The sequence below is a fragment of the Gymnodraco acuticeps genome, unplaced genomic scaffold (assembly GCF_902827175.1).
Source record: "Gymnodraco acuticeps unplaced genomic scaffold, fGymAcu1.1, whole genome shotgun sequence".
NCBI lineage: Eukaryota > Metazoa > Chordata > Actinopteri > Perciformes > Bathydraconidae > Gymnodraco > Gymnodraco acuticeps.
The window spans coordinates 1,972,300-1,998,195 of NW_022990502.1; the positions used below are offsets into that span (position 1 = coordinate 1,972,300).

Here is a 25,896-nt window from a genome sequence, read left to right on the forward strand (position 1 = left end):
TCGAGGAGGGGAGTTAGAGAAATGAGAAAGGGCCCCTGGCTTGATTTACCGAGTTGATAACCAGCGTCGTAGGACCGCATAGCGAGATCTCGTTTGTTTGTTTGTTGTTGTTAGTTAGTTTGTTACTCAAACATATCCAGGCAGGTATGTTGAACTGGCTTCGTAGTAGGCTACAGGGCACAGATGGCTGCATAGCAGTGCTAATGTCAAAGACACAAACATATGTTTTTATTTTACCAGGATGCAGTGACAAAAATATTTGGGAAGGCTTAGCCTTCCCTAGCCTACAGTACCCGCCACCCCTGGGTGCAGGGCCGGCCCTTCCCACTGGCGAACTAGGCGGTCGCCTAGGGCGCCAGATCTGGAGGGGCGCTGCGCTGGGAGAAAAGAAAATAATAATAAAAACGTTTTTTTTTTTTATTCTGCCTAATTTTATGCCCGTAATACGTTTACATTAATAATTGAATAAAGTAAACACCCTTTTCACCCCGGGCTGGTAGCAAAATTTAGCATTTGCCCTGTACGATGGGCGCTGTAACTGTCAGTGATGAAAGGGGGGGATGGTCGCTTATCTGGCACCCACGGGCCGCGACTCACAGCCAAATTGACGCGGCAGCTCCAGCTGAAAGTGTCAGAGATTGCAACGATGCAACAGCAAGAGGCAAACAATTACAATTATGAAAAGGTCCAAGCCTTCAGGGGCAACGGGAAGGAAACGGAAAAAAGAACAGGAGGAATCGAAAGTCAAAGACAGAGGTACGTAGGCTTGTGTAAAAAAGAAAAAAGTCAGTATGTACTGTACCGTTAGACATTTGATTTTAAGCTAGCTAGCTAGCTAAGGAGGTAGCCTGCCCATGATACAGCTTTGATGCCATGCTAGCCACGAGCCTCTGATACAGAATGATAAATACAAATGATTTAAAGTTTTTATTTATGTGTTATTATTCTTATATAATATTTTTGTAAATAATATACTACTTTTCTATTGTGATAGCTGTAAATTGATCCTCCAATAGTGTTTAATTTGTCAGATAGTTTATTTTCACGGTCAACTTGTGTGTAGGCCTATATATATATATATATATATATATATATATATATTTATTTTTCTGTTTATTTTCTATTATATTTTAGAATTTGTTTATTTTCTGCTCTTTTTAATGTCTAATCATTGTGCAATGCTTTGTTTTATATGCTTCTGTAACGAAATAATGTGAATGTTAGCCAGAAGAAAGCTATCTGGATAACTGCTCTTTTGTATAAAGTGAGGCTGACCAGCCAATATGGGCATGTGTTATTATTTACATTACATGTCATTTGTTAGATGATTTTATCCAAAGCGACTTACATACATTCAGTACTGTGGACAATCCCCACAGGAGCAATTTGGGGTGAAGTGTCTTGCCCAGGGACACAACGACATGCTGACTGCAGTGGGACTCGAACTTGCTACCCCCTGATTCAAAGTCCAGACCTAACTTTTATATAGGCTAGTTGTGAACTTGCATACAGCTGAGGCAGATTGCAGCAGTTATTTTTGCCTGACTGTATATACATGTTTTTGCTTGTAATGTGCTAATATCTACCCTATAATTTTCCAGCTGCACTTGAGAAATACCTCAAAAAGCCCCCAGTTGCTGGAGAAGGAACATCTGATCTCCCATGTACATCACACTCTGAAGAATGTAAGTTTTGCCAAACATTTATGGTCTCTGTGTAATCGTTAATACACTACTTTTTGTCATTATTATTATTGTTATTATTATGATAAATAATGAAAACTGAAGCATGAATAACTTCTTTGCATGTTTTGATTGCCTGCCTGCAGGTGAAGGAATAACGAGCACAGTATGTGAGTCCACCATTGCAGCCCCCTCAGATCCTGCTGACTGCCCAGGCCCATCTGAGTCCACCATTGCAGTCCCTTCAGATCCGGCTGACTGCCCAGGCCCATCTGAGTCCAACATTGCAGTCCCCTCAGATCCTGCTGACTGCCCAGGCCCATCTGAGTCCAACATTGCAGTCCCCTCAGATCCTGCTGACTGCCCAGGCCCATCTGAGTCCAACATTGCAGTCCCCTCAGATCCTGCTGACTGGCCAGCACTGAGTGATACAGTGAGAAAAGCCATGTGAACATCACATTGAAATCATGGTCTGATACCAGATGGGAGAGTCGGATCAACAGCATAGAGGCTGTAAGGTATCAGGCTGCAGAAGTCAGAGATGCACTTCTAGAGGTGAGGGATAAAGCCACAGATGGAGTTGTAAAAATTGAAGCACAATCTTTGGCTGAAGAGGTTGGACCATACCGCTTTGCAATATACACTGTGGTATGGTATGACATCCTGACCAACATCAAACATGTCAGCAAAATGTTGCAATCAGTGTCAATGCAGCTGGATATTGCTGTTGACCTCCTGATAAAAACAGAAGTTTCTTTGGTCAGCTACAGAAGCAATGGATTTGCTTCTGCCCAAGCATCTGCCAAAAGACATCTGTGGCCAAATGAATGTGGAAGCTGTTCTCAAGCAGAAGAGGCTGAGAACAACCAAGAGACAGTTCTCATATGAGTCCCCGGAGGAGCAAGTGAGTGATGCACTAAAGAAACTCGAAGTTTCTTTTTTCAATATGGTGGTGGATGTTTCCATTGCATCACTGCAGGAGAGATTCAAGGCCTTAGGTGAAGTAGAGGAAAAGTTTGGGGTGCTACTCAACTTCCCTGACCTGCCAAAGGAAGATCTGACGAAGCAGTATGAAACACTCAGCAACACCCTGAGCTGGGGTGGACAGTCAGACCTGGATAAGAGGGAACTTGCACTGGAGATGCAGAATTTCCCAGCTTTGCCAAAAGCCAACATGACCACCCTGGAACTTCTGACTTTCCTACAGGAGAAGAAAATGAACGAAGTGTATCCAAATATGTGGGTGGCCCTCAGGATCGCTGTCACTATTCCAGTGACAGTTGCTGCTGGGGAGAGGAGCTTCTCCAAATTGAAGCTCATTAAAACATACCTGAGGTCGGCAATGGCTCAAGAACGCCTCAATGGATTAGCTTTAATAAGCATCAATCGCAAGGTTTCGGGGCAAATATCATTTGACGATACAATAAATGAATTTGCAGCAAGGAAGTCTAGACGTGTCCGACTTTAAGGATGTGGACTAATTAAAGGACACAATAACATAGCAGAGACGTGTTGTTCTGATTGCCTGTTTCATTTGATTCATAGTGTGTGTAATGTTGTTCATTATCTTAATTTATTTGCAATAACCTCAGTTGTAAGAGTTGGCTATATTTGTGTCCACGTTTGCACTTTCTTTTCTTAAAGTTTTAAGAGAAGCTACTTTTGTTTGATGAGTGATTTTCATTCAATAACTACAATATTAATAATAAGGATAAAATAAATAAATATGTTACATTTATTTGTTATTGGCTGTGGGTTATTGGTTATTAAAATGTAAACCGATCTTTTTCATATGGGTGTTTTAGAGTACTGGGAGTACGCTTATCCGGTCTACATGTGTTTTGTAGACTTGGAGAAGGCGTATGACCGAGTTCCCAGGGAGTTACTGTGGGAGGTGCTGCGGGAGTATGGGGTGAGGGGGTCTCTACTCAGGGCCATCCAATCTCTGTACTCCCAAAGCGAGAGCTGTGTCCGGGTCCTCGGCAGTAAGTCGGACACATTTCCGGTGAGGGTTGGCCTCCGCCAGGGCTGCGCTTTGTCACCAATCCTGTTTGTAATATACATGGATCGGATTTCGAGGCGTAGTCGTGGGGGAGGGGGCCTGCAGTTCGGTGGACTAAGGATTGCACCACTGCTTTTTGCAGATGATGTGGTTCTAATGGCTTCATCGGTCTGCGACCTTCAGCACTCACTGGATCGGTTCGCAACCGAGTGTGAAGCGGCTGGGATGAGGATCAGCACCTCCAAATCTGAGGCCATGGTTCTCAGCAGGAAACCGATGGACTGTCCACTTCAAGTAGGGAATGAGTCCTTACCCCAAGTGAAGGAGTTCAAGTATCTCGGTGTCTTGTTCTCGAGTGAGGGAACAATGGAGCGTGAGATGGGCCGGAGAATCGGAGCAGCGGGAGCGGTACTGCAGTCGCTTTACCGCACCGTTGTGACGAAAAGGGAGCTGAGCCAGAAGGCAAAGCTCTCTGTCTACCGGGCCATTTTCGTTCCTACCCTCACCTATGGTCATGAAGGATGGGTCATGACCGAAAGAATGAGATCGCGGATACAAGCGGCCGAGATGGGTTTTCTCCGCAGGGTGGCTGGTGTCTCCCTTAGGGATAAGGTGAGAAGTTCGGTCATCAGGGAGGGACTCGGAGTTGAGCCGCTCCTCCTTCGCGTCGAAAGGAGCCAGTTGAGGTGGTTCGGCACCTAGTTAGGATGCCACCTGGGCGCCTCCCTAGGGAGGTGTTCCAGGCACGTCCAGCTGGGAAGAGACCAAGGGGTAGACCTAGGACCAGGTGGAGGGATTATATCTCTTCGCTGGCCTGGGAGCGCCTTGGGATTCCCCAGTCAGAGCTGGTTGATGTCGCCAGGGAAAAGAAAGTTTGGGGCTCTCTGCTGGAACTGCTACCCCCGCGACCCGACCACGGATAAGCGGGAGAAGATGGATGGATGGTGTTTTAGAGTTGTACCTCCTATCAGGTCTCTAGTAATTGTGTGCTCAAAGTGCACCAGATTGAAGCATTTTACTTTAAAATGTTAAAAAAAAAATCTTTCCGGGGGGGCATACCCCCGGACCCCCCTAGAGGATGTGACATCCATCCCCCAATTAAAACATGTTCATACAATGAATACATTTGAAACCTTTATGTATATTACATATGTCAATAAGTTTCTGTTTTTGTAGTGTATTGGTCTTTTGTAGAGATTTTTCATTTATTCTTTATATATTCTATTGTGTATTGCTTGGAGGGGGGGGGGGGGGTGGCAACTTACCACATATGTTTTAAAATGCTTAATAAGCACTGTAACTTTCATGATATAATAGGCTACATGCACTAGGGTCTGAGACGTACTTCCGCCTTAGCCGTTATACTGCTCGGACGCTTCCGGGTTGCTTCTGGTCTGCGTAGCTGAGCGTCCACAAATGTTTTACTGTTTCAATCTGTGGTTTAAATATGAGTCGACGGAAGATTTTCAAAACGGAGCATTTGCAAAGACAAGTAAAGAACTACTCCGAGCACTGCTGTGTCCCACTTTGTACGGCGTCAGCTAAATTCAACGGCGTCCTAAGTTTCCATGGCTTTCCGACCGAACTCGAGCTGCGAAGACAGTGGCTGGTTAAAATACGACGCGATAACTTTACAATCTCCTCTCACTCCAAGGTCTGCAGTCGTCACTTCGCTACGGATCAACTAATAGAGCCAAAAACCCTTGATGGCCGTAGGAGGCTTGTGAAAGGTGCTGTCCCAACTCTGTTTGAGTGGAATCACTTCACTGCTCAAACACCGCGGGCTAGTGTTTGGGAGAGAAGGGAGCGGCCCACTGAACCAGTCTCTCGGGAGGAGCAGGAAGAGCACATCGATGTCCGTGACCATGATTACTGCTCAACCCCTGAACCAGCTTCACTGGACATGTCCTCTCAAGCTACAGAAGACAACTCCAAAACATTGGAGGATCTGCAGAAGCAACTGCAGGAGTTAAGAGTCCAGCGAGAGTTTTGCTTACAGCGGTTTGCTGGCTCCGACGACAACATCCGATTCTATACCAGGTAATGTTTTGGCTAAATTCTATCCAAGTTTTTGAGATGGGTTAGCTTATAAAGAATCCTGTTTACCTGCCGTTTGACTGCTGACTATTTGCATGCAGTGTTGGAATAAGTAGGCTACTCAACTTAACTGAAGTATAAGTACAAATACTATGGTTTGAAAATACTCCTGAACTGAACATGTAGAATCATAAATCATGTGTTTTCATAAGTAACTAGAAACTATGAAGGTTAACTAAATGTGGTGGAGTAAAACATACTAATACTAACAACATACTGATAATACTTTACTACAAGTGGAAATCTTCAAAACCTTACCAAAGTAAAAGTACATGTCAATATCCACTGCGTTTCTCCCAGTTGCACACTTAAGAATGAAGAGTAAAAGTAGTCATTCTGTGTAAAATGTTCCCTGTATGTTTTAGATTATTATTACTGCTGCTTTAATGTAGTTGTTACATGTTACTGCTGTATATTACTATACCTGCACCAAGTGCCTTCTTAATCAGTCTATTTGAATTGTAATGTATTATAGCAAACAAGAGGAAGGCATTAGCCCATGTGTTACAGTTAACGAGTCAATGAATGACTGACATGTGTCTTTTGTGTACAGATTCCCGAGCTATAACCACCTGATGGCCTTCTGGTTTTTGATTGAGCCTTCCATTTATAAAATGGTTCGTGTTACAAGAGCGATATCAGCTGCCAAGAGGAATGAATAAGTGGTTACACACGCACGTCCATCAACGGTAGGCTACGTTTCTTTTAACACACAATCTAAACACAAACTGAAGGGAAAATGTTTCTCCAACATTTCATTGCTTTCGTGTAGGCTAAAAGGCTATAGTACTCAATCCTTTTTGAATACATCAGAGAACTAAAACAACTTAATGTTTTTCCCATGGTGTGCTACACTCATGACATTAATATAGTACCCTTTTTTTGTTTATCTTCCAGAGACAGCTGCTTCAGCCAATTGACGAGTTCTTCCTTTTTCTCTGCTTCCTGTCGGTGGGTTTGAAAGAGAGGGACCTTGCAAACCGCTTCAACGTACACCAGTCCACTGTGAGCCGCATCATTGCAACATGGACGAGTTTTCTTACAACTTTATTGGGGTCACAGTGCATCTGGCTTACACCTGCAGAAGTTCAAGCCCACCTCCCAGAGGCATTCAAAGATTTCCCAGACACACAGGTGATCCTGGATTGCACAGAGCTGAGGTGTCAAACACCATCCTCACTCCTCCTCCAAAGTGAAATGTATTCTACATACAAATCTCACTGCACCATGAAAGCCCTGGTTGGCATAGCCCCACATGGCGCAGTGACATTTGTTTCCAGTCTGTATGGTGGTTCTGTCAGCGACAAGGAGATTTTCAAACAATCTGGAATAGCTGCGTTGTTGACTGAAAACATGGCAGTGATGGTAGATAAGGGCTTCCTGATCAGCGATTGCTGCAAATGCAAAGTGTACTGCCCACCTTTTCTGTCAAAGCAGAAGCAAATGCCAGCCTATCAGGTGAGGGAGACACAGGCCATTGCCAGACTGAGGGTTCATGTGGAGCGTGTCATTAGGAGGATAAAAGAGAACAAACTTTTTGATGGTGTCATCCTCCTGTCCCATGCCTACAACATCAACCAACTGTTTGCAGTAGCATGTATGCTGTCAAACTATCAGAACAAAGCACTGGTCAAGAAATGGGTGAAATAAGACAAGATGATGACACCTGTGCAGGTAGCTGTGATTAAGCTGGGTGAGCACACCGTAATCCCGTGTTGCCTGACACACGCTAGTGTTTTGTTTGAATAAATGGTAAATAGCAAATTACAATGCGTTGATGATTTCTTACAAATGCACTGATTTACTATTCATTACACAAATCACTTCACTTTATTGTCTTTTTAAATACAATTGTATATTTATTTACATATATGAAATGTGACAAACAATATATATCAAAAACAAAATATTGAAATCACATTTTGTTGTCATTCAGAACACATGATTGAGGGATTGCCTCCTAAAAACAATGACGGCTGAGCCAGGGTCTAGCAGCTAACTGCTTACAGAGTTAACAATGGCTACAGTGCCAATGGCTACAGTGCCAATGGCTACTTTTTCTCTGATTGCTCTTTGCACTTCTGGATCTGTGTATATTCTTTGCACCAGGTAGTCCTCTTGTGCCCACACTACAAAATCACACCACTGCATCCCAGATACAAGAAGTTGACCCTGTACTTGCCAGTAATAGGCATGGCTTTTCTTGAGCTTAGGGGAGCCACATTCCATCTGCACATATTTGCAGTCGACATAATTTGGGACATTGGGACATTTGAATTCAACAAGGCCAAATTGGGGATATTCTGTTGGGTCAAAAACAACTCCATCAGGGGAGGCACCAAGCCAGGGCGTAGAGGGGTGAATGACAAGGCCACAAGGGGAGTAGTTCACGTTTGCCAGTCTACTGTATTCAGCTGCTACTGTGGGCTCCATCTCGGCACCTCTCCTCATTTCTGCAGTCTGCCTTGTACCTTTGAGTATTCGCTCTGCAAGAGAGTTAGCAGAGCTCTCACCTCTGACGTGACAAATCTCTCTAAACCTAGAGGCAGTAACCCTGGGTTTGCGGAACAGATGCCACTCTGAGCTAGAGCTTTGCTCACGGGTAGCCTCCTCAATTTTGTGAGACATTTCCAAATCAACAGATAAGCTGTTCATATGTAGTTGCTCCTCTTCTGAGCACACCAGCGGTAAATCACATGGCAAGATCACATACCCCTCTATGGGCAAGTGGGGTGTTGGTGGTGTGTCAGTGTGAGGTGTGGTGTACCGAGACGTCAAAGCAGGCATCTGATAGGACAGAACACTGCCCTCCTGCACAATCCCGAAGGCACTTTCCACAAGGGGCTTGTCAGGTCTCATGTTCATTGTGGTCACAAGCGGCCTGTCTTCAATGCTGAATGCTGAGTATGCCTCCGTAACTCTGAACAGGCAGGGATCTGGTAATGGCCCCACCATGCCTCTGTAGAATCCACTCCTACAAAGAATGGCAAAGACAATATAGCACATTAATGTGACAATAAAGGTTAGGAATACAGCACCAGAATTATGAATTCTAAAAACACAGGAAACACAATATTCCAGCTAAAATTACCTTACTCCAGTCTGCACCATCCTATTTGGTACAGGCTTGGTGAAGACCATGGAGTTGATGGGCCCTGGCTTCACACCCTTAAGGAAAATACAATTACTGTTCGTTGAGTCACTTTAAAACAAAAACTCTGTGAAAGATTACAAGTATTTGAACCTCATTGAAATTACCATTGTTCGCGGCTTGTGCCATTGCTGTTCCGATTCAGTACAGTTATGCACAGGTGGCACAACTGGCATGTTCAGTTCAGTGTAGTGTGCTGTTTGGAACAGCAATGCTACTGTGTGATTGCACAAAACAGTTCCTGCAACACAGGAGCACTGGTTGTGCGTGAGCACCACTGGTGATGAATCATGAAGCGTTATCTAAAAAAGAGAGAAGAAATACTAGTGATTAGTAACCTCACTTGTTACTATGAGCCAGGAGGTTATTATGAGTAGAATTATTGGTTATTTTTACTGACCCATTATCCTAGAAGAAGCATGTATTCCTGAATGCTTAGTGTTACCCTCTTACCCTACAATACCACAATGAACTTTCTTTGGAAACTAAGATGCCTTGAAAATTGTATTAAAGCAGTTTTGACTATATATTTGAACCCCCAAACTTACACATCCATAATCAATGTAATAATATCTGACCAATCAGCTGTGATAAAGCAGGGAGAAGTAGGACACTGTTGAGATTCCCTTAAGGTAAACTAATGTTTAACTGAACTGAAACTCAATAAACAGGGGGGAACAGTGTCAATGCTGCCTGCCTACACTCAAACTGTGTGCTGTCTCGCTCTTCCGCATTGACCTGTAGCACAAGGCTCTCACGCTGACCTGCCCTGTCAGCCTGTCTTTATTGGACACTGAATGAAGAAAAACAGAGCAACAGCGTTAGATCTATACTCACGTCAACACATCTATGGCAACATTGATTTACAAAAGCTGATACCATTATGCAGTGTGGCTAACAACAAGATAACCTTGGCTAGGCTATAAGGCTATTAAACGATAGTATTTGTTAGCAAAATGGCTAATGTTTTAAAGAATTAACACCAGAAACAGTACATAGCGTTACCCAGAGCCCTATAGTAGTCTACTATAGTAGTAGTATAATAATAATAATAATAATAATAGTAGTTATACTATAGGGCTCTGGCGTTACCTAGCTTTTGACAGCTAATGTTAGCGTGAAAGGAACATCCGGTTTCACTATGAGTGGTCGCATTTTCGAGAGCTCCCGCTTTGGCGGTTATTCCTCACGATTTTTTACATATGTCATCCTCCTGACAATATGGATTATGGACTCCTACCTCAACTCATCAATGAGACAACATCACTTAGAGAAGGAGAGTAATGAAAGCGGGGATAAAATGAACCACAATGACTTTTACCTTCTCAACGGCTGGGAAAGGAAACACCTCGCTTTTGGAAGTGCAAGTATTCATGCATTATTAACTGCAAACCCGACGCAAAAGTACTTACCCCCGTCAGGCAAACTAGACCGAAGAAATATGATCGTCTTGGTCTTATTGTTAGCGGGAGACATCCATCTGAATCCGGGCCCGGTGCAGACAAGAAGCCAGTCCTGCAGGCTCGAGCAGCTAGCATCTCAATTAGCATCAGAACTAGCATCTCTTCCGCTGCAACAACAACTACGCGACGACAACAGAGACCGTGGAGACAGCGGAGACCAAGGAATAAACGGAGACTTCGAGATTCCCCCGGGGACGCCTCGGCAGACAGACACGCATGAGGCAGTGACGAGAGGAAGAGAACCGAGATCAGAGGGAACAAATATCCGCCATGTTGTTAGCCACCCTGCTAGCATATCAACGGCTAAAGCTACAACGGAGCCTCTCTCCCCCCACCACCACCCCACCTCTCCAAACACCACGGCAAGCCGGTTGCTGTAACGGACAAAGACAAATATCTGCAAGCTGACGACATTGTGCATTTAAGCAACAAAAATGGACTACATATTTTTCATCTGAACACGAACAGCCTGAGACACAAACTGGCTGAACTCAGGCAGCTATTCATGAACGGTAAGGCAAGCATATTATGCTTTTCTGAGACCAAATTGGACAATTCCATTACAGATTCAGAGATTGAAATTGAAGATTATCTTGTAGTGAGAAGGGACAGGAATGTGAATGGAGGTGGTGTCTGCATGTACATACATAAAGACACCAATTTCAAAAACCGTACTGACCTGCATCATGAAAATATTGAATCTGTGTGGGTTGAAATTATTTTTGACAATGCTAAATCTGTAATAGTCGGGACAATCTATCAGTGGTGGGCCGTCAGGGCCAGCAAGGCCTTCTCTGCTGGCCTAAACATCATCAGAATATAAATTTAATTTTGATATATTTTTTCCACAAATATGTATTAAATTATTCCCCATAGTCTATTCTTTTCATTTCATAGCTTTCCTCTTGGTTGCGCTGCTTCCAGCCTCAGAACAAGATTTGGAGGGCTGGCCTTTATGTTAGAGCTTTTATCCAATCATATTTCAGCCATAATGTGTTGCCAGGGTCCAATAAATCTGCCCTTAGGCCTTCAGAATCAACAGTGCGGGCGCCTGTAGCTTAAAATGAACGGAAACAAAACTGTGGCGTTAACCAATCAGATTTTGAGTTGGCGACAACGGGCCAGCTAGCAGGCGTACGATTACGTCAGCACGTGCACGTCTTTTGATTGGATACGCACTATTGAGAGGCAGAGCTATGTAGAGCTAGCAAACTGAACTTGAATTTGAACGAGCTAATTTGTGTAGATTTCTACAAGCTGTTTTTTTTCAACCCACAATGGCTGAAGGAGGAGAAGAGATCGATTTGGTCGCAGATATAATTACAACGCCATTTTCAAGACGAACTTTTCAAGAAAAGCTAGACATTGTGAGAAGAGAACGGCCAACCCCGACGCTAGCGAGCCTATCACAGCGGGGAAAAGGGTTTGTCCGCCACTTTCAAATCACTAACTACGAGCGGTACCCCTGGCTCACAGCCTCCGAGAGGCACTGCAAATTGTACTGCTGGGAATGCCTGCTATTTGCAAATGATCGATTTGGTGTTTGGAGCCACACTGGATTTGCAAACTTGAGTTGTCTAACCAAGGCAGCAACGAGACACCAAAGCACGGCTGGGCACTTACAAGCAATGGTGCTTTTGAAAACCTTTGGGGACACCCGAGTGGATCTACAGCTCAACGAACAAGTGCGCCGGGAAACGGAGCTCCACAACGAAAGGGTGAACAAAAATAGGGAAATATTGAAAAGACTGATTGATTGTGTCCTGTTTTTGGGTAAACAGGAACTTTCATTTAGGGGACATGATGAAAGCGCCGAGTCCAGAAACAGAGGAAACTACGTGGAGCTTCTTTCTTTGCTTGCTGAGAACAACACAGACTTGCATTACCACCTGTCCACAAACAAAGTGTTTACTGGGACGTCAGGCAAAATACAAAACGACCTGATTTATGCTATTGCTGAAGTGATGGGAGAAGAGATCAAAATGGAGATTAAAAAAGCACCCTTTGTCGCTGTTATGGTGGACGAGACGACAGACGTGGGTAATGTAGCACAGCTGGCACTTGTCCTGCGTTAGGTGACGGACACAGGTGTCAAGGAGCGGTTTGTCAGATTTGAAGATGTTACAAGCGGCAAGCGAGCTGATGACATTGCCGCTCTTATTTTCCGTTTCATGGAGGAATATGAATGTAGTCTGGATAAAGTTGTGGCACAGTGTTATGATGGCGCAGCGGTCATGGCATCTGGACTAAATGGGGTGCAGGCTAAAGTTAAGGAGAGGGCACCTATGGCCTTATTCATTCACTGCTATGCACATCGACTACATTTAGTACTGACTCAAGGGGCCTCAAAGCTTAAAGAATGCAAGGTCTTTTTTGCCAGCCTCAATGGCCTTGCAGCATTTTTCTCCAGATCCCCTAAGCGCACGCAACTGCTGGATGACATTTGCAAGCGTCGTCTTCCTAATGTTGCACCAACGCGGTGGCAATATACATCGAGATTGGTCAATGCAGTCTTTGAGAAGAGAGTTTCCCTAAAGGAGGTGTTTGACCACATACTGGAACATCATGAGGAGTATGATGGGGATACTATGCTTAGCGCTGATGGATTTAATGCACGTCTGGATGATTTTGAGTTTTGTTTTTTGCTTGAAACATTCAATGGGATTTTTAAGCATTCAGATGTGCTCTTTGGAATACTACAGAAACAAACATTGGATGTACAATTCTGTCTGACAAGGGTGAACGAGTTTTGTGACACAATTGAGCGAGAGAGGTGCCAGTTTCGTCAGATCTACGAGGACACAGCGCGCATCTCAAATGGTCCGAGCGCACGCAGAGGCCCACGTACAGCACAAGGAGACCTTCGCGCATACTACCAACAACTCCACAGCAATATTCTGGACAACATTCTTTGCCAGATACGGAGTAGGTTTCAAGACCACGAAAAATTAATGTTTCTCTCTCTCCTGGACCCCCAGCACTTTCAGACCTACCGGAAAAAATTCCCGCAAACAGCCTTAGCCAAATTAACACAGAGTCACGGAACACTGTTCGATCTGTCCCGGCTAAAAACAGAACTGACTGTAATGTATGCCATGACTGATTTTGATGGGAAAAGTCCCACTGATCTCCGAAAAAATCTGAGTGAGAGCATGGGGCAGCTTTACACATTGGCATGTGTGGCAGTGACTATCCCTGTGTCCACTGCTTCTGTCGAGCGGTCATTCTCGGCCTTAAAGCGAATTAAAACTTATGCCAGAAATTCTACTGGACAGACTCGGCTTTCATCATTAGCCTTCATGTCTATAGAAAATGACTTATTGGTGGAACTGAAACGCACAGATAAACTGTACAACAGAGTCATTGAAGTCTTCTTGAGGAAAGAAAGGAGGATGGATTTTGTGTTCAAATAATCAGTTGTTTTGGTGAGTACAAAGCATTTTTTTATTTTTTTTATTTTAATATATTTTTGTCATTTTATGTCGTTAATATTAAATCAATATTAACGAATTAATATATATGTAATTAAAATGACAAATATATAAAAAATAAATGTTTGATGCTTCTGCAAGAGATATAGAGATGTGTGTGGCGCACTGGCTCAGCTGTGCAGTAAAAGTACTCAAGGAGACTTGTTGAATTGTTTTGGTTTAACCTTTATCAAAGTGGACATTCAGGGCTAGGAATACACTTTCACCACTGTCGCAAATATATCCTCATGAACAAATGCAAATTAATTGTTTGTTTTCTTTTATTTTCAGTGAATAGTTTGTCTTTATCGTCACGTTTCTTAAATGAAACTGCTTTGGGTGCGACAATGCGCTGTTTAGTGAACAAACTTGTTAAAGCTCACATACTTTTGGTGGACTTAATAAAACTTTGTAGACTAATGCCTTAAAAGCCCCTTTTATTTTTAAGTTTTGACAGTATCCAAGCGATCTTAAAGCTGGTAGTTTAACACTCTTAATTGTAAATGCGGATATATTGATTATAAATGCTTCGGAAATATTAATATAACTCTGTTGTACTGGACTATGTTAAGGTGATGCAACGCCCGGTTATACTGCGTTTCTGTCTAAATGTATAGTTTCTAGAGCCATGGCGTCATAATGATGGTATTAAGAGGTGGAATAATTCAGGTAGGACTGTGTCGGACATCACTGAAGGCCTAGGTGTGAAATGCACGGCCCGCCACTGCAATCTATAGACCACCGGAACAGAGTGACTTTTATGATACATTAGATGGGTGTTTGGCTGATGTGGGGGATGTAGAGACAATTATTATTGGAGACTGGAACACGGATATGCAACGTAAAGACACGTCCGTCTTCAAGTCCTTCAGTAGGATTTGTGATCTGCACGGCTTCAGCCAGCTAATCACCCAACCCACCCGGGTATGTGAAACAACACAAACTACCATTGATCTCATTCTGACCTCTGACAAGTCCAGGATCTCCAGTAAAGGGGTTATAGCATGCGGGTTAAGTGATCATTATATGATATTCTGTACCCGCAAAAAGCTAAAACAAAGGGCCGGCTGTCACAAAACAGTCATATCTAGAGACCTCAAAAACTACTCTAGCGAGGCCTTTAACCTAGAACTGGAGAGCCTGGACTGGTCAGATGAGCTCAGTGGTACACAAGTTGAAGAAACATGGCTTGGTTTCAAAAACAAATTCTCTGCAATACTCAATGATTTGGCCCCCCTAAGAACAACCAGGGTAAAACATCGCGCTGAGCCGTGGATGCACTCCGGCATACTGACCGCCATGAAAACCAGAGACAAAAAATGCTCTGAGTTTCATAAAAGTCAGTCAATGCTTTCCAAAAGCACGAGCAGTGAACTCCAGGCCCACGTGACTGAACTCAAAATTGAAAGAAACAGACTAAGAAATGACGTAAGCTCCATGATCAAAACTGCCAAAAAGAATTTCATCAATGTCAAAACTGAGGAAAACAAAAATAAACCCTGTGAACTTTGGAAATTACTCAATAACCAGCTTGGCTGCAGTAAAAAACTCAAAACGAGATTTTCTAACTTAAACATAAAGACAGATAACAGGCTCATCACAGACAAACTGGATGTGGCCAAGTACTTGAACATTTTTTTCACAAACATAGCCACAACTCTTGTAAATAAATGACCCTCCCACTCAGGGCTTTTTGGAGTAGATCACATCATGACCTACTACAAAAACCTAGGGGTACGCAAAGATGATTTCAGTCTAGCAAGGGTAACAACAGCAGAGGTACTCATTAAACTGAGCGCCCTCCAACCTAACAAGGCCACTGGCCACGACAATATCCCCTCCAAATTCCTCAGAGACACAGCAACCGCCATCTCACCAGTCATAGCTCACATAATTAACCTCTCCATAAAACAGGGAAAAGTACCCAAAGACTTCAAAATTGCAAGAGTAACCCCCCTGCCCAAAAAGGGCAGCAAATTGGACCCAGGCAACTACCGCCCTGTTTCTATACTTACCTCCATCTCGAAAGTCATGGAAAAAATAGTATATGAACAGGTCGAAAAGTACCTCGCGGAAAAGAAACTAATCTATGAATTTCAATCTGGCTTTAGAACATCCCACTCCACTGACACATGCCTTCTTTATTTGAGCGACCACATCAAACAAGAGGTGGACGAGGGCAAGTACTGCGGCATGGTGATGCTGGACCTACAAAAGGCTTTCGACACTGTCAATCACCCCATTCTGATTGACAAGCTAAAAGCAATTGGTTTTGATAAACTATCGGTGAGCTGGATGCAATCCTACCTGGAGGGGAGAGAACAGATGGTGGAGGTAAACGGTACTCTGTCCCCCCCCCCCTCCCAGTGAGCTGTGGTGTTCCACAAGGAAGCATATTAGGTCCGTTACTGTTCCTAATTTATGTAAATGACATGTCATCAGCATGTGACTGCAGCTTGTTCCTGTTCGCGGACGACTCAGCCCTGCTGGTCTCTGGCAGGAACAGGTTGCAGGTTGAAAAAACCCTCAGCTCCCAGCTCGGCAGAATCTGCACCTGGCTCGCCGATAATAAATGATCATTACACCTGGGTAAAACAGAGTCCATTCTCTTCGGTTCGAAACATAATCTCAGCAAATCCGACGACTTCTCAGTTGCAGTGGGCGACATTATTGTCACAAGTAAGAAGGAAATTACATACCTAGGATCTATTCTTGAGGCAAACCTCTCCTGTGACAAAATGGCATCCAATGTAATAAGAAAAGTCAATCAAAGAACTAGATTCCTATACCGGATCTCCTCTCTGGTAAACAAAAACACCCTGAAAACTGGCAGGAGCACTCATTCAAGGGTACTATGACTATGCTTGCACGTCATGGTACCATAGCACCTCCAAGGCGCTAAAAATAAAACTTCAAACATCGCAAAATAAACTGGTCAGACTACTGCTTGACCTTTCATCTAGAACCCACCTCACCTCTGCCCACTTTGACAACCTAGGATGGCTTAGAGTAGACGACAGAGTACAGCTACTTGCAATGGGCCTGGTGTACAAGATCCACTACACCTCGATGGTACCCATGTACATGTCAAAATTCTTCCCAAAGGTCAAGGAATACCATGATCATAACACCAGAGGGAGCTCCACAAATCATGTGAAACCCAGATTTGGCACAAAAAAGGGGAAATACATGTTTCGCAATTATGCCATATCAAGGTGGAACGCTCTTCCCACTACTGTAAAGGAAAGTAAAACTATACTTACCTTCAAAACCTCTCTTAAAGAGCACCTTCGGGGGAGAGCATTGCAAAACTGGCCCCGGTAATGGTACAAATCTCAACCTGTCGTTCAATGGACAGCTTCCCCCCCCCCCATCTATGTATATACTCGCATTTTAGACTCTGTTACTAACTGTATATCTGTAGACTTGGTATGTCTTAAATGTCCGGTTAGGATGTATTAGAACGAAATCTAAAATGAAAATTGTAAACAAGCAATCTGTATGTAAAAAAACCACCTGTATGTAAATTGTAAATAAGCCATCTGTATGTCAAATATGTCTTATATGTCTTAAATGACATGATGAATTGGAAATGGGGGACCCTGATGTAAACAAGACGAAAGTCTTTCTCTGGTCTGCATCCCCTTAACAATTGTATGTTTTGAGCTGTACTGTACTGTACCCAATATACAAGCTGTTAATAAACTTTTCAATTAATCAATCAATCAGCGTAACCCGGAGCATAAGCTAGCTGGTTAGTACCGGTTACCTTCTTACCTTCATAGTTGTGTATATATGACGCAGCATATAATTTGAAGCCTTTATCGAGTTTGCTGGCTGGGGCTTTAGTCGTCCGGCAAATCCGATGAACATCTGACATTTTTAATTTCGGAAGCTCTTGTAGGCAGCGGGTGTAGAAGGTCGTCATTTTCAAACAGGAAATGAATCGGCCGCTATGAGTAGAATGCGGAAGTGACTGTGCATGTAGCCTATTTCTCCGTCATAATCGTTTGTGTCCATGAACGGCCGACTGTTGTGTGACGTCAAATGCTGCGGCTGCAAGGCATTGTGGGGCAGCATTTTCTCCTGTGGTTCCTAAGCTAAAGGAGGTTATAAAGGAAGTTTGAAACCTTCTTTCCTTTCATTTGGAGAATCCGAACGGCACTTATCATGGCTGCCACTGAGGGACTTCCGGGTCATTTCACTCGGTTAGGAAGGTTCCTAAGCTAAATGGACTATTCGACTGCAGCCTGAGACTCCGACCAGGCAGCTCCTGTGATGCCTTCAGGGACAAACGGAAAATAGGAACAGGCAAAAGCATTCCTGATATCAGAGGTGAGGCAGGGGCTGTCACAATGGCCTTTGTTATGGTCTACTATACTATGAGTTTTTATCAAGTGCTATATTATCAATTATTTGTAATGACAGCCTACACTACGACTATTTAAACGCACATTACATTTCTGTGATAGCAATATGCACTTTGACTTTTTAAAGACCTACTTTGTTGTCAATACGTTTTTATGACGTACTATAAAATAAACGTATGAGTTACCATATTATTACTTTTTATGACACACTATTATTTATTTATGACATACTGTATTATATTATCAATATTATTATTTTGAGATATCTTTTAAATACTATTAAAAAAAACTATGACAACATATTTTATCAATTATTTTAAGATATACCCATACTGGGATATTGTTAGGACATACTAGAATGTATAATTGTATTTATGACATACTATGTTATGGCTTTTTAATGACATACTGTTTTACATGTTGTTATGGAATATATATAGGCTACTTTGCCTTTTTTTATGACATACAATGTTATCGTGTTGTGCTCTCCTGACCTCTAGTGGCGGAAGTTGTGTAGAGTTTTCTAATAGGCCTACATGTTTTTAACTCAGGTTAATATTCTGATATTGTACTATTATACTAGTTTGTCCCTCCTAACACCCTTACCCTGTCATGAAGACATTATATGTTGACCTCACTAGATTTTTAAATACCTAAATATATTCTAAATGTGTGTGTGAGACTGAGTGTTCATGCGTGTGTGTGTGTGTGTGTGTGTGTGTGTGTGTGTGTGTGTGTGTGTGTGTGTGTGTGTGTGTGTGTGTGTGTGTGTGTGTGTGTGTGTGTGTGTGTGTGTGTGTGTGTGTGTGTGTGTGTGTGTGTGTGTGTGTGTGTGTGTGTGTGTGTGTGTGTGTGTGTGTGTGTGTGTGTGTGTGTGTGTGTGTGTGTGTGTGTGTGTGTGTGTGTGTGTGTGTGTGTGTGTGTGTGTGTGTGTGTGTGTGTGTGTGTGTGTGTGTGTGTGTGTGTGTGTGTGTGTGTGTGTGTGGTACTGTCTCAGCAGTTGCCCTGTCTCCTGCAGGACGCTCACATCTCCCCACCCATACAAAAACATGAAGCAGGTTTTAAAGGGAACATCTGGACTCACATCCAGCTGGACCCCCTCCAGCATGGCCTGTGGGGGGGGTGTAGAATCAGAAACGGGTTTATTGCCAGGTTCACACGTACGAGGATTGCTCTTCTTCCAATTGACCGCAAAACTACAAACACAGCCCCACCTAGTGTCAGCAGAAAGTATTAAAAATAATGATTACAACAAAATGCAAAAAATAAATTAAAAAATATATAAAATATTTTTTAAGATCATGTTTAATCATCTGATTCGTCTGTACATTGCTGTTTTAGTCTGTGTTCTTCTAATTATTTATTTATTTATTTATAGAAGGACCATGCATACAAAAACATTAATCTCAGCAAAGAGAAGAGATGCAATATGCCAGATTATAGCTAATAGCTCATTTCCATCTGTGGTCCTCAGACAGGTTCATAACAATCAATAAACAAATAATAACATTGCATGATCTCTATCAAGGCAAGGCAAGGCAAGTTTATTTATATAGCACTTTTCAACACAAGGCAATTCAAAATGCTTTACAAAAAATGAAAGACATTAAGAAAAAGGCATTTAAAATCAGTCATTAAAAATAAAAGCTAATAAAATAAACATTAAAAGAAAAAATACATGGATAAAAGTTTCAGTGCAGTCTAAGATATGAATAGTTCAATTAAAAGCAGCGACAAAAAGAAAAGTCTTCAGCCTGGATTTAAAAGTAGTCAGAGTTGCAGCGGACCTGCAGGTTTCTGGGAGTTTGTTCCAGATATTTGGAGCATAATAACTGAATGCTGCTTCTCCATGTTTAGTTCTGACTCTGGGGACAGAAAGCTGACCAGAAGACCTGAGAGATCTGGATGATTCATCATTTAGCAGGAGGTCAGAAATGTATTTTGGGCCTAAACCATTCAGTGCTTTATAAACCAGCAGCAGTATTTTGAAATCTATTCTTTGACACACAGGAAGCCAGTGTAAAGACTTCAGAACAGGAGTGATGTGATCCACTTTCTTAGTGTTAGTGAGGACTCGAGCAGCGGCGTTCTGAATCAGCTGCAGCTTCCTAATAGATTTTTTAGTGAGACCTGTGAAGACACCATTGCAGTAGTCGAGTCTACTGAAGATAAAAGCATGGACAAGTTTTTCCAAATCCTGCTGTGACATTAGTCTTTTAATCCTAGATATATTCTTTAGGTGATAGTAGGCTGATTTAGTAACTGTTTTAATGTGACTGTAGAAACTCAGGTCAGAGTCCATGACTACACCTAGATTTCTGGCTTTATCTGTTGTTTTGAACATTGCACACTGAAGCTCAGCGCTAACTTTTATACGTTCTGCCTTGGCTCCAAAAACCATTACCTCAGTTTTATCTTTGTTTAATTGGAGAAAGTTCTGACACATCCAGTCATTGATTTGTTCAATGCACGTACTCAGTGTTTGAATTGGAGCATAGTCTCCTGGTGAAATTGTCACGTAAATTTGTGTGTCATCTGCATAGCTATGGTAACTTATTTTGTTGTTTTTCATTATCTGAGCCAGTGGTAGCATGTAGATGTTAAAGAGAAGAGGCCCCAAGATGGAGCCTTGAGGAACCCCACATGTCATATTTGTCAACTCAGATGTGTATTTACCTATAGAAACAAAGTTGTTTCTGTCCTTTAAGTAGGATTCAAACCAATTTAGAACTGTTTCCGAAAGTCCCACCCAGTTTTCCAGTCGGTCTAGTAATATGTTGTGGTCAACAGTGTCAAACGCAGCACTGAGATCTAATAATACTAACACTGAAGTTCTGCCACTGTCTGTGTTTAAGTGGATGTCATTAAAGACCTTTACAAGAGCAGTCTCAGTGCTGTGGTTTGGACGAAAGCCTGACTGGAACACATCGAAACAGTTATTTAAATGCAAGAAATTACTCAACTGTTGAAAAACAACTTTTTCAATGATTTTACCTAGAAATGGCAGGTTTGATATGGGCCTGTAATTGTTCATTACTGAAGCATCTAGATTATTCTTTTTCAAGAGCGGTTTAATGACTGCAGTTTTCAGGGCCTGTTGAAAAATACCTGAGTGAAGAGATTTGTTTACTATATGAAGTAGATCTGAGGCCATGCAAGGCAAAACATCTTTTAAAAATCCTGTTGGAATAATATCAAGGCAGCAGGAGGAGGATTTCAGAAGTTGTATAATGTCCTCTAGGTTTTTATCATTAATCTGATGGAATTGTGTCATGATGTCTGAATTGATGTTAGGTGGACACAGAGACAACACATTTGCTGTTCCTGATGCAGAGGCACTGACTGCTTGTCTGATTTTCTGAATTTTGTCAGTGAAGAAGGAGGCAAAATCATTACACGCCCTGGTGGATAGAAATTCAGAGGCTACTGACACTGGGGGGTTAGTTAGTCTGTCGACGGTAGCAAACAAGGCACGTGCGTTGTTTTTGTTTTTGGTAATGATGTGAGAGAAGAACGATTGTCGTGCGTTTTTCAATTCCAAATTATAAAGGCCAAGTCTCTCTTTATAGATTTCAAAGTGAACCTGGAGTTTTGTTTTTCGCCACCTGCGTTCAGCTTTTCGACATTCTCTTTTTTCTGTTTTCACGGTCATGGCCTTTCTCCATGGAGATATTTTCTTGCCAGACACTTCATTTACCTTAGTTGGAGCAATGGCATCTATAACATTTTTAATTTTTTAATTAAAATGATCTACTAGCTCATTTACTGAGATGTTAGCAGGGGCAAGTGTGGAAGAAAAATTCTGAGTAAACATTTCCCTAGTATTTTTAGTTAAATATCGCTTTGTGGTTATCTCTTTTTGAACATTTTTGTGAACAGAAATAGAGCTCTCAAAGAAAACACAGGAATGCTCAGAGAGTGCAACATCAGTCACCACAACCTTAGAGATATTCAGACCCTTTGAGATAATTAAGTCCAGAGTGTGCCCCTTATTGTGCGTGGGCTCCGTCACATGCTGAGTCAGTCCATAGCTATCAAGAACACAAAACAGTTCTTTAGCCCCTCTGTCCTAGGGGTTGTCAACATGGATGTTAATCACCAACAATGACTAGACGGTCAAAGTCAATACACACTATAGACAGCAGTTCAGTAAAGTCATCAAAAAAGCTTGCACAGTATTTGGGTTGTGGGAACAGAGCTCGGGAGGAGCATTTCAGCTGAAGGGCCACATATTCAAAATAATCAAAGTTTCCATACGATGTCTTCCTGCATTGAATGGAATCATTGAACAGAATAGCAACTCCACCCCCTTTCTTATGCATTCTTTCCTGACTCATAAAACTAAAGTTGGGAGGGGTTGATTCGATAAGAACAGCTGCACTGTGATTTTGTTCAATCCAAGTTTCTGTTAAAAACATAAAATCGAGATTGTGCTCAGTGATAAAATCATTGATTAAAAATGTTTTTCCTGCCAAAGACCTGACATTTAATAAAGCTAGTTTAAGTTTGTTAAACACACTATCAGTCATGTTTTTTGTAACAAGCTGTGGCTGACATGGAATCAATGCTAAATTAGATAAACTCACACAAACGTTTGAGCGCTTCCTGTTTCTAAGATGATTCACCGCTCTTAATCTATTACCTATCAACACAGATATCAGCAAAGCTACTGGCAGGCAGGACCCTGGAATGTCCTGGAAAGAGTTGAGAGTGCCATACGCCCTTGAGCCTGGACCCAGCACATATCAGTAAGAATTTGTTGTGTTTTGTACACACACATCCTTATCAGGCTTCGGAGACTGCAGATGCTTTCTTGAAGGGAGGGGAGGTGGTTGACCAGGGGGGGGAGGTGGTTGACGTAGGCGCGGTGATGAAGACGGGGGAGATGGTGCGCATCTCTGCTTCGGTGATTTTGGTGGGCGTCGTTGAGGGGCGGGGGTAAAGGACATGCTGCCAACCCTGCGTGTCGCCGTCATGCGGTCATTGAACTCCAGGGGGGTGGGCGAGGGTGAGAGGGTGAGCGGAGAGTAGAGAGAGCTGGGGGATGAATGAAGAGTATCCTCAAAGGCGTTGACAGGGAGGGTGACGGGCAGTGGAGACTCCTCCATTTGTGTCATAGGTCTCCCATAATCAGAACATTCCTCAGGCGGGTGCAGTGATACTTCTTCAGGGTTTTCTGCGCGATGTGTTGTGTCTTTCTCCTGTTTTGATTCCTCTTGCCGCTTGTCCTTGGCAGAGGGAACAGATTGATGACGCAGGCAGTTGAATATGTTAGAGATAAACAATTTCACTCCTGACTTGTTCAGACAAACTCCATTTGCCTTAAAAAGATGTCTGCGGTCCCAGAAAAAGTTAAAATTGTCAATAAAATGGACAGAATGGTCAGTACAGGCAGTTGAAAGCCAGGTGTTCAGTGCAAACAATCTGCTGAATCTCTCCACTCCTCTTCTGACTGGCGGTAGAGGGCCACTGATGAACACCTCTGCATTTAGAGAGCTGACAGTTTCCAACAAACATTTAAAGTCTTCTTTCAGCACTTCTGACTATTGTTTCACAACATCATTTGTTCCAATTTTTTACATTCTGATGTTCAGCCCCAATATGCAGGATCTTCTCAGCCAAGTCAGAGACCACATCCTTGGGAAAACAGAGTACTTTGGTGTTGTTCTTACTACACAGACCTTTTACATCTCTTAAAGCAGAGTCACCCACAATCAGAGTTTCAGGCCCAGTCGTTAGCTTTCCCTCTAGCCTTTTACTTTTGGAGTAGCTATTGGTCCTTACCCTGCTGTGTGAAGAGGACAGGTTATCCGGGTCATCAGAAAGAGATCTCCGGCTCTCGGTCAGCAGAGCGTATCTGTTCTGGATTGGCACACTTGGTGGTTTAGGAGGATTGTTTGTAATTCTCCCTTTAGCAGCTGTCCACTGCTGTTTCCTAGTATGAACAGGGGTTGAAGAGGCGCTCTTCCTGGGTGATAACAATGCAGGCCAGCCGGTCGCATCACAGATTTCAGAATGCTGGGCTCTGCCTGTTATCCGTCCTCCCAAATCCCATGGAAATGATTTACTCTTAGGCTTTGCACCCAGAGAGTTCCAGGGAGGACTACCACTTGTAGATGTATTACCCGGTACACAGCCCTCCTGTTCCTTGGAATCCTTGTAGCTGCTAACTAGCTGTGAGTTAGCATACCCTTTTCCATTATTTTGCAACACTGGTAAAGTGGTGTCATTCCCACGACATAGTCCATTCACTTCCACGTTAACTTCCAACCGTTGCATTTTCATTTCCAACACAGCCATCTTCTCTATAAGTTTGTGGAAGTCATCTGTAGAGAACGGAGGCATTTTGCTACCAACTAGCTTAAGCTAAATAGCATGCAGTAGCCTACCAGGCTTTAGCTGTTGCTAGGCCACGCTTCTGTAAGACTGAGGTCGTCGTAAAAATGTTGAAATACGGCTGAAACCCTCCGTCTATTTACGAAGATGAACTGTCCCAGTGATAAGTTAATGTCCAGGAGCCGCTGCTCGAAGTTTTCAGAGAATAAGAATAGGAAAATCAGCATAAAATGTAAGCAGAGGCAGGAGCAAGCAGAAAAGCGTCTGCACTGTAAGAAAGATAAACAGAAGTCAAACAATTTTTAAACCTGATTTAAGTACAGCTCAATAAATTAATACATAGTACACTTGAAATACACTTACATGATCTCGGTCACTCAAATAATTACAAAGCCTGATTTAAATTCAGGTTACGAACATAACACTTAGTACACTGTGTTAGTAATTATTAGTGTCTACAGTGTGTGCCTATTGAGCTGTTTAGAGCCATGTGGGACAAAACCCGATCCTGCCCCTCCCTCTTACTGTCTAAGTGAACGGTGACTGTAAAAACTACACTGCGCATGTTCAGAATATTTTCCTATTTAATGTGTGTGGCAAAAAAATAATGACCATAGGGGCATTGAGCTGCCATCCCCACCATACGTCATCTCACATCATTCAGAGCTGATTGGCTGTAAGTACGTGTGCCGCGAAAAGTGTGGTGTGTGAAGAAGAGACGAGAGAGCTGCAGTGAGGCGTCCTAAAACCCGGAAGTAAGCTGCGCATGGCTTCCCTCCACAAAAAAGCAATGATATTTCTCCATAGGATTTTAGAAAATAGCTCCAAATAAGGTCTGTGGGAAACGTAGCTGTTAGATAAATGCACGTTTTGTTCAGCCGGATAATATCCACATGTCTACCCTACTTTTATAATTTTTGAATCATAAATCTATTGATTAGATTAGATTTATGATAGACTTTTGAAACTACAAGAACATAAGGAGGACTTTTACAAAAAAGTAATAGAGAATTTTGTCCAGAAGGATAGGCAAATGGACTTAATCTTTAAGTCAAGGTAAGACTGCAATTTTATTGAAAATGGGATCTTACTAAGAGAGAACAATTCAATATTTAAATGATAAAATTACATTTTTTGGGTATCCTTTTGTTGAACTTTCTGTTTAAAATTAATTGAAGCATCAGACAAAAAAAGCTTTTGAAAATAATATTATATTTTGATTTAGGTCAAAATATAATATGTAAACCTGAAGAGTCAGTGCCAGTGCCTCACCAGCCATGAACCTCACTGCAGAAGCTATAGACATCTAAGTTTTTTGTGCCCCA

General features: G+C 42.5%; 2 protein-coding genes and 1 long non-coding RNA gene across 4 annotated transcripts; 2 read left to right on the top strand and 1 right to left on the bottom strand.

The window, feature by feature from the left end:
• The first annotated feature begins 678 nt into the window (after window positions 1-678).
• LOC117553019 lies at window positions 679-2,231 on the top strand. The gene is made up of 3 exons (XR_004570064.1): window positions 679-756; window positions 1,602-1,685; window positions 1,829-2,231. It is a non-coding gene; the product is annotated as an uncharacterized LOC117553019 (long non-coding RNA).
• Window positions 2,232-5,117: 2,886 nt separating this feature from the next.
• On the top strand, window positions 5,118-7,548 carry LOC117553033 (THAP domain-containing protein 2-like). Of its 2 annotated transcripts, XM_034226784.1 has the most exons (3): window positions 5,118-5,724; window positions 6,335-6,470; window positions 6,679-7,548. In XM_034226784.1, exons 1-2 carry the CDS (start codon window positions 5,132-5,134, stop codon window positions 6,441-6,443), a joined length of 702 nt encoding a protein of 233 aa, XP_034082675.1. In that variant the 5' UTR covers window positions 5,118-5,131; the 3' UTR covers window positions 6,444-6,470; window positions 6,679-7,548. The 2 variants fall into 2 exon arrangements, with proteins under 2 accessions (XP_034082675.1, XP_034082677.1); XM_034226786.1 differs by lacking the exon at window positions 6,335-6,470.
• A 228-nt stretch (window positions 7,549-7,776) lies between these two features.
• Window positions 7,777-17,851, bottom strand: LOC117553062. The gene is made up of 4 exons (XM_034226828.1): window positions 17,643-17,851; window positions 9,040-9,234; window positions 8,873-8,949; window positions 7,777-8,755 (listed from the first exon to the last, which is right to left on the bottom strand). The coding sequence occupies exons 1-4, from the start codon at window positions 17,736-17,738 to the stop codon at window positions 7,777-7,779; spliced, it is 1,347 nt and encodes a 448-aa protein (XP_034082719.1). The 5' UTR covers window positions 17,739-17,851.
• Between the last annotated feature and the right edge of the window lie 8,045 nt (window positions 17,852-25,896).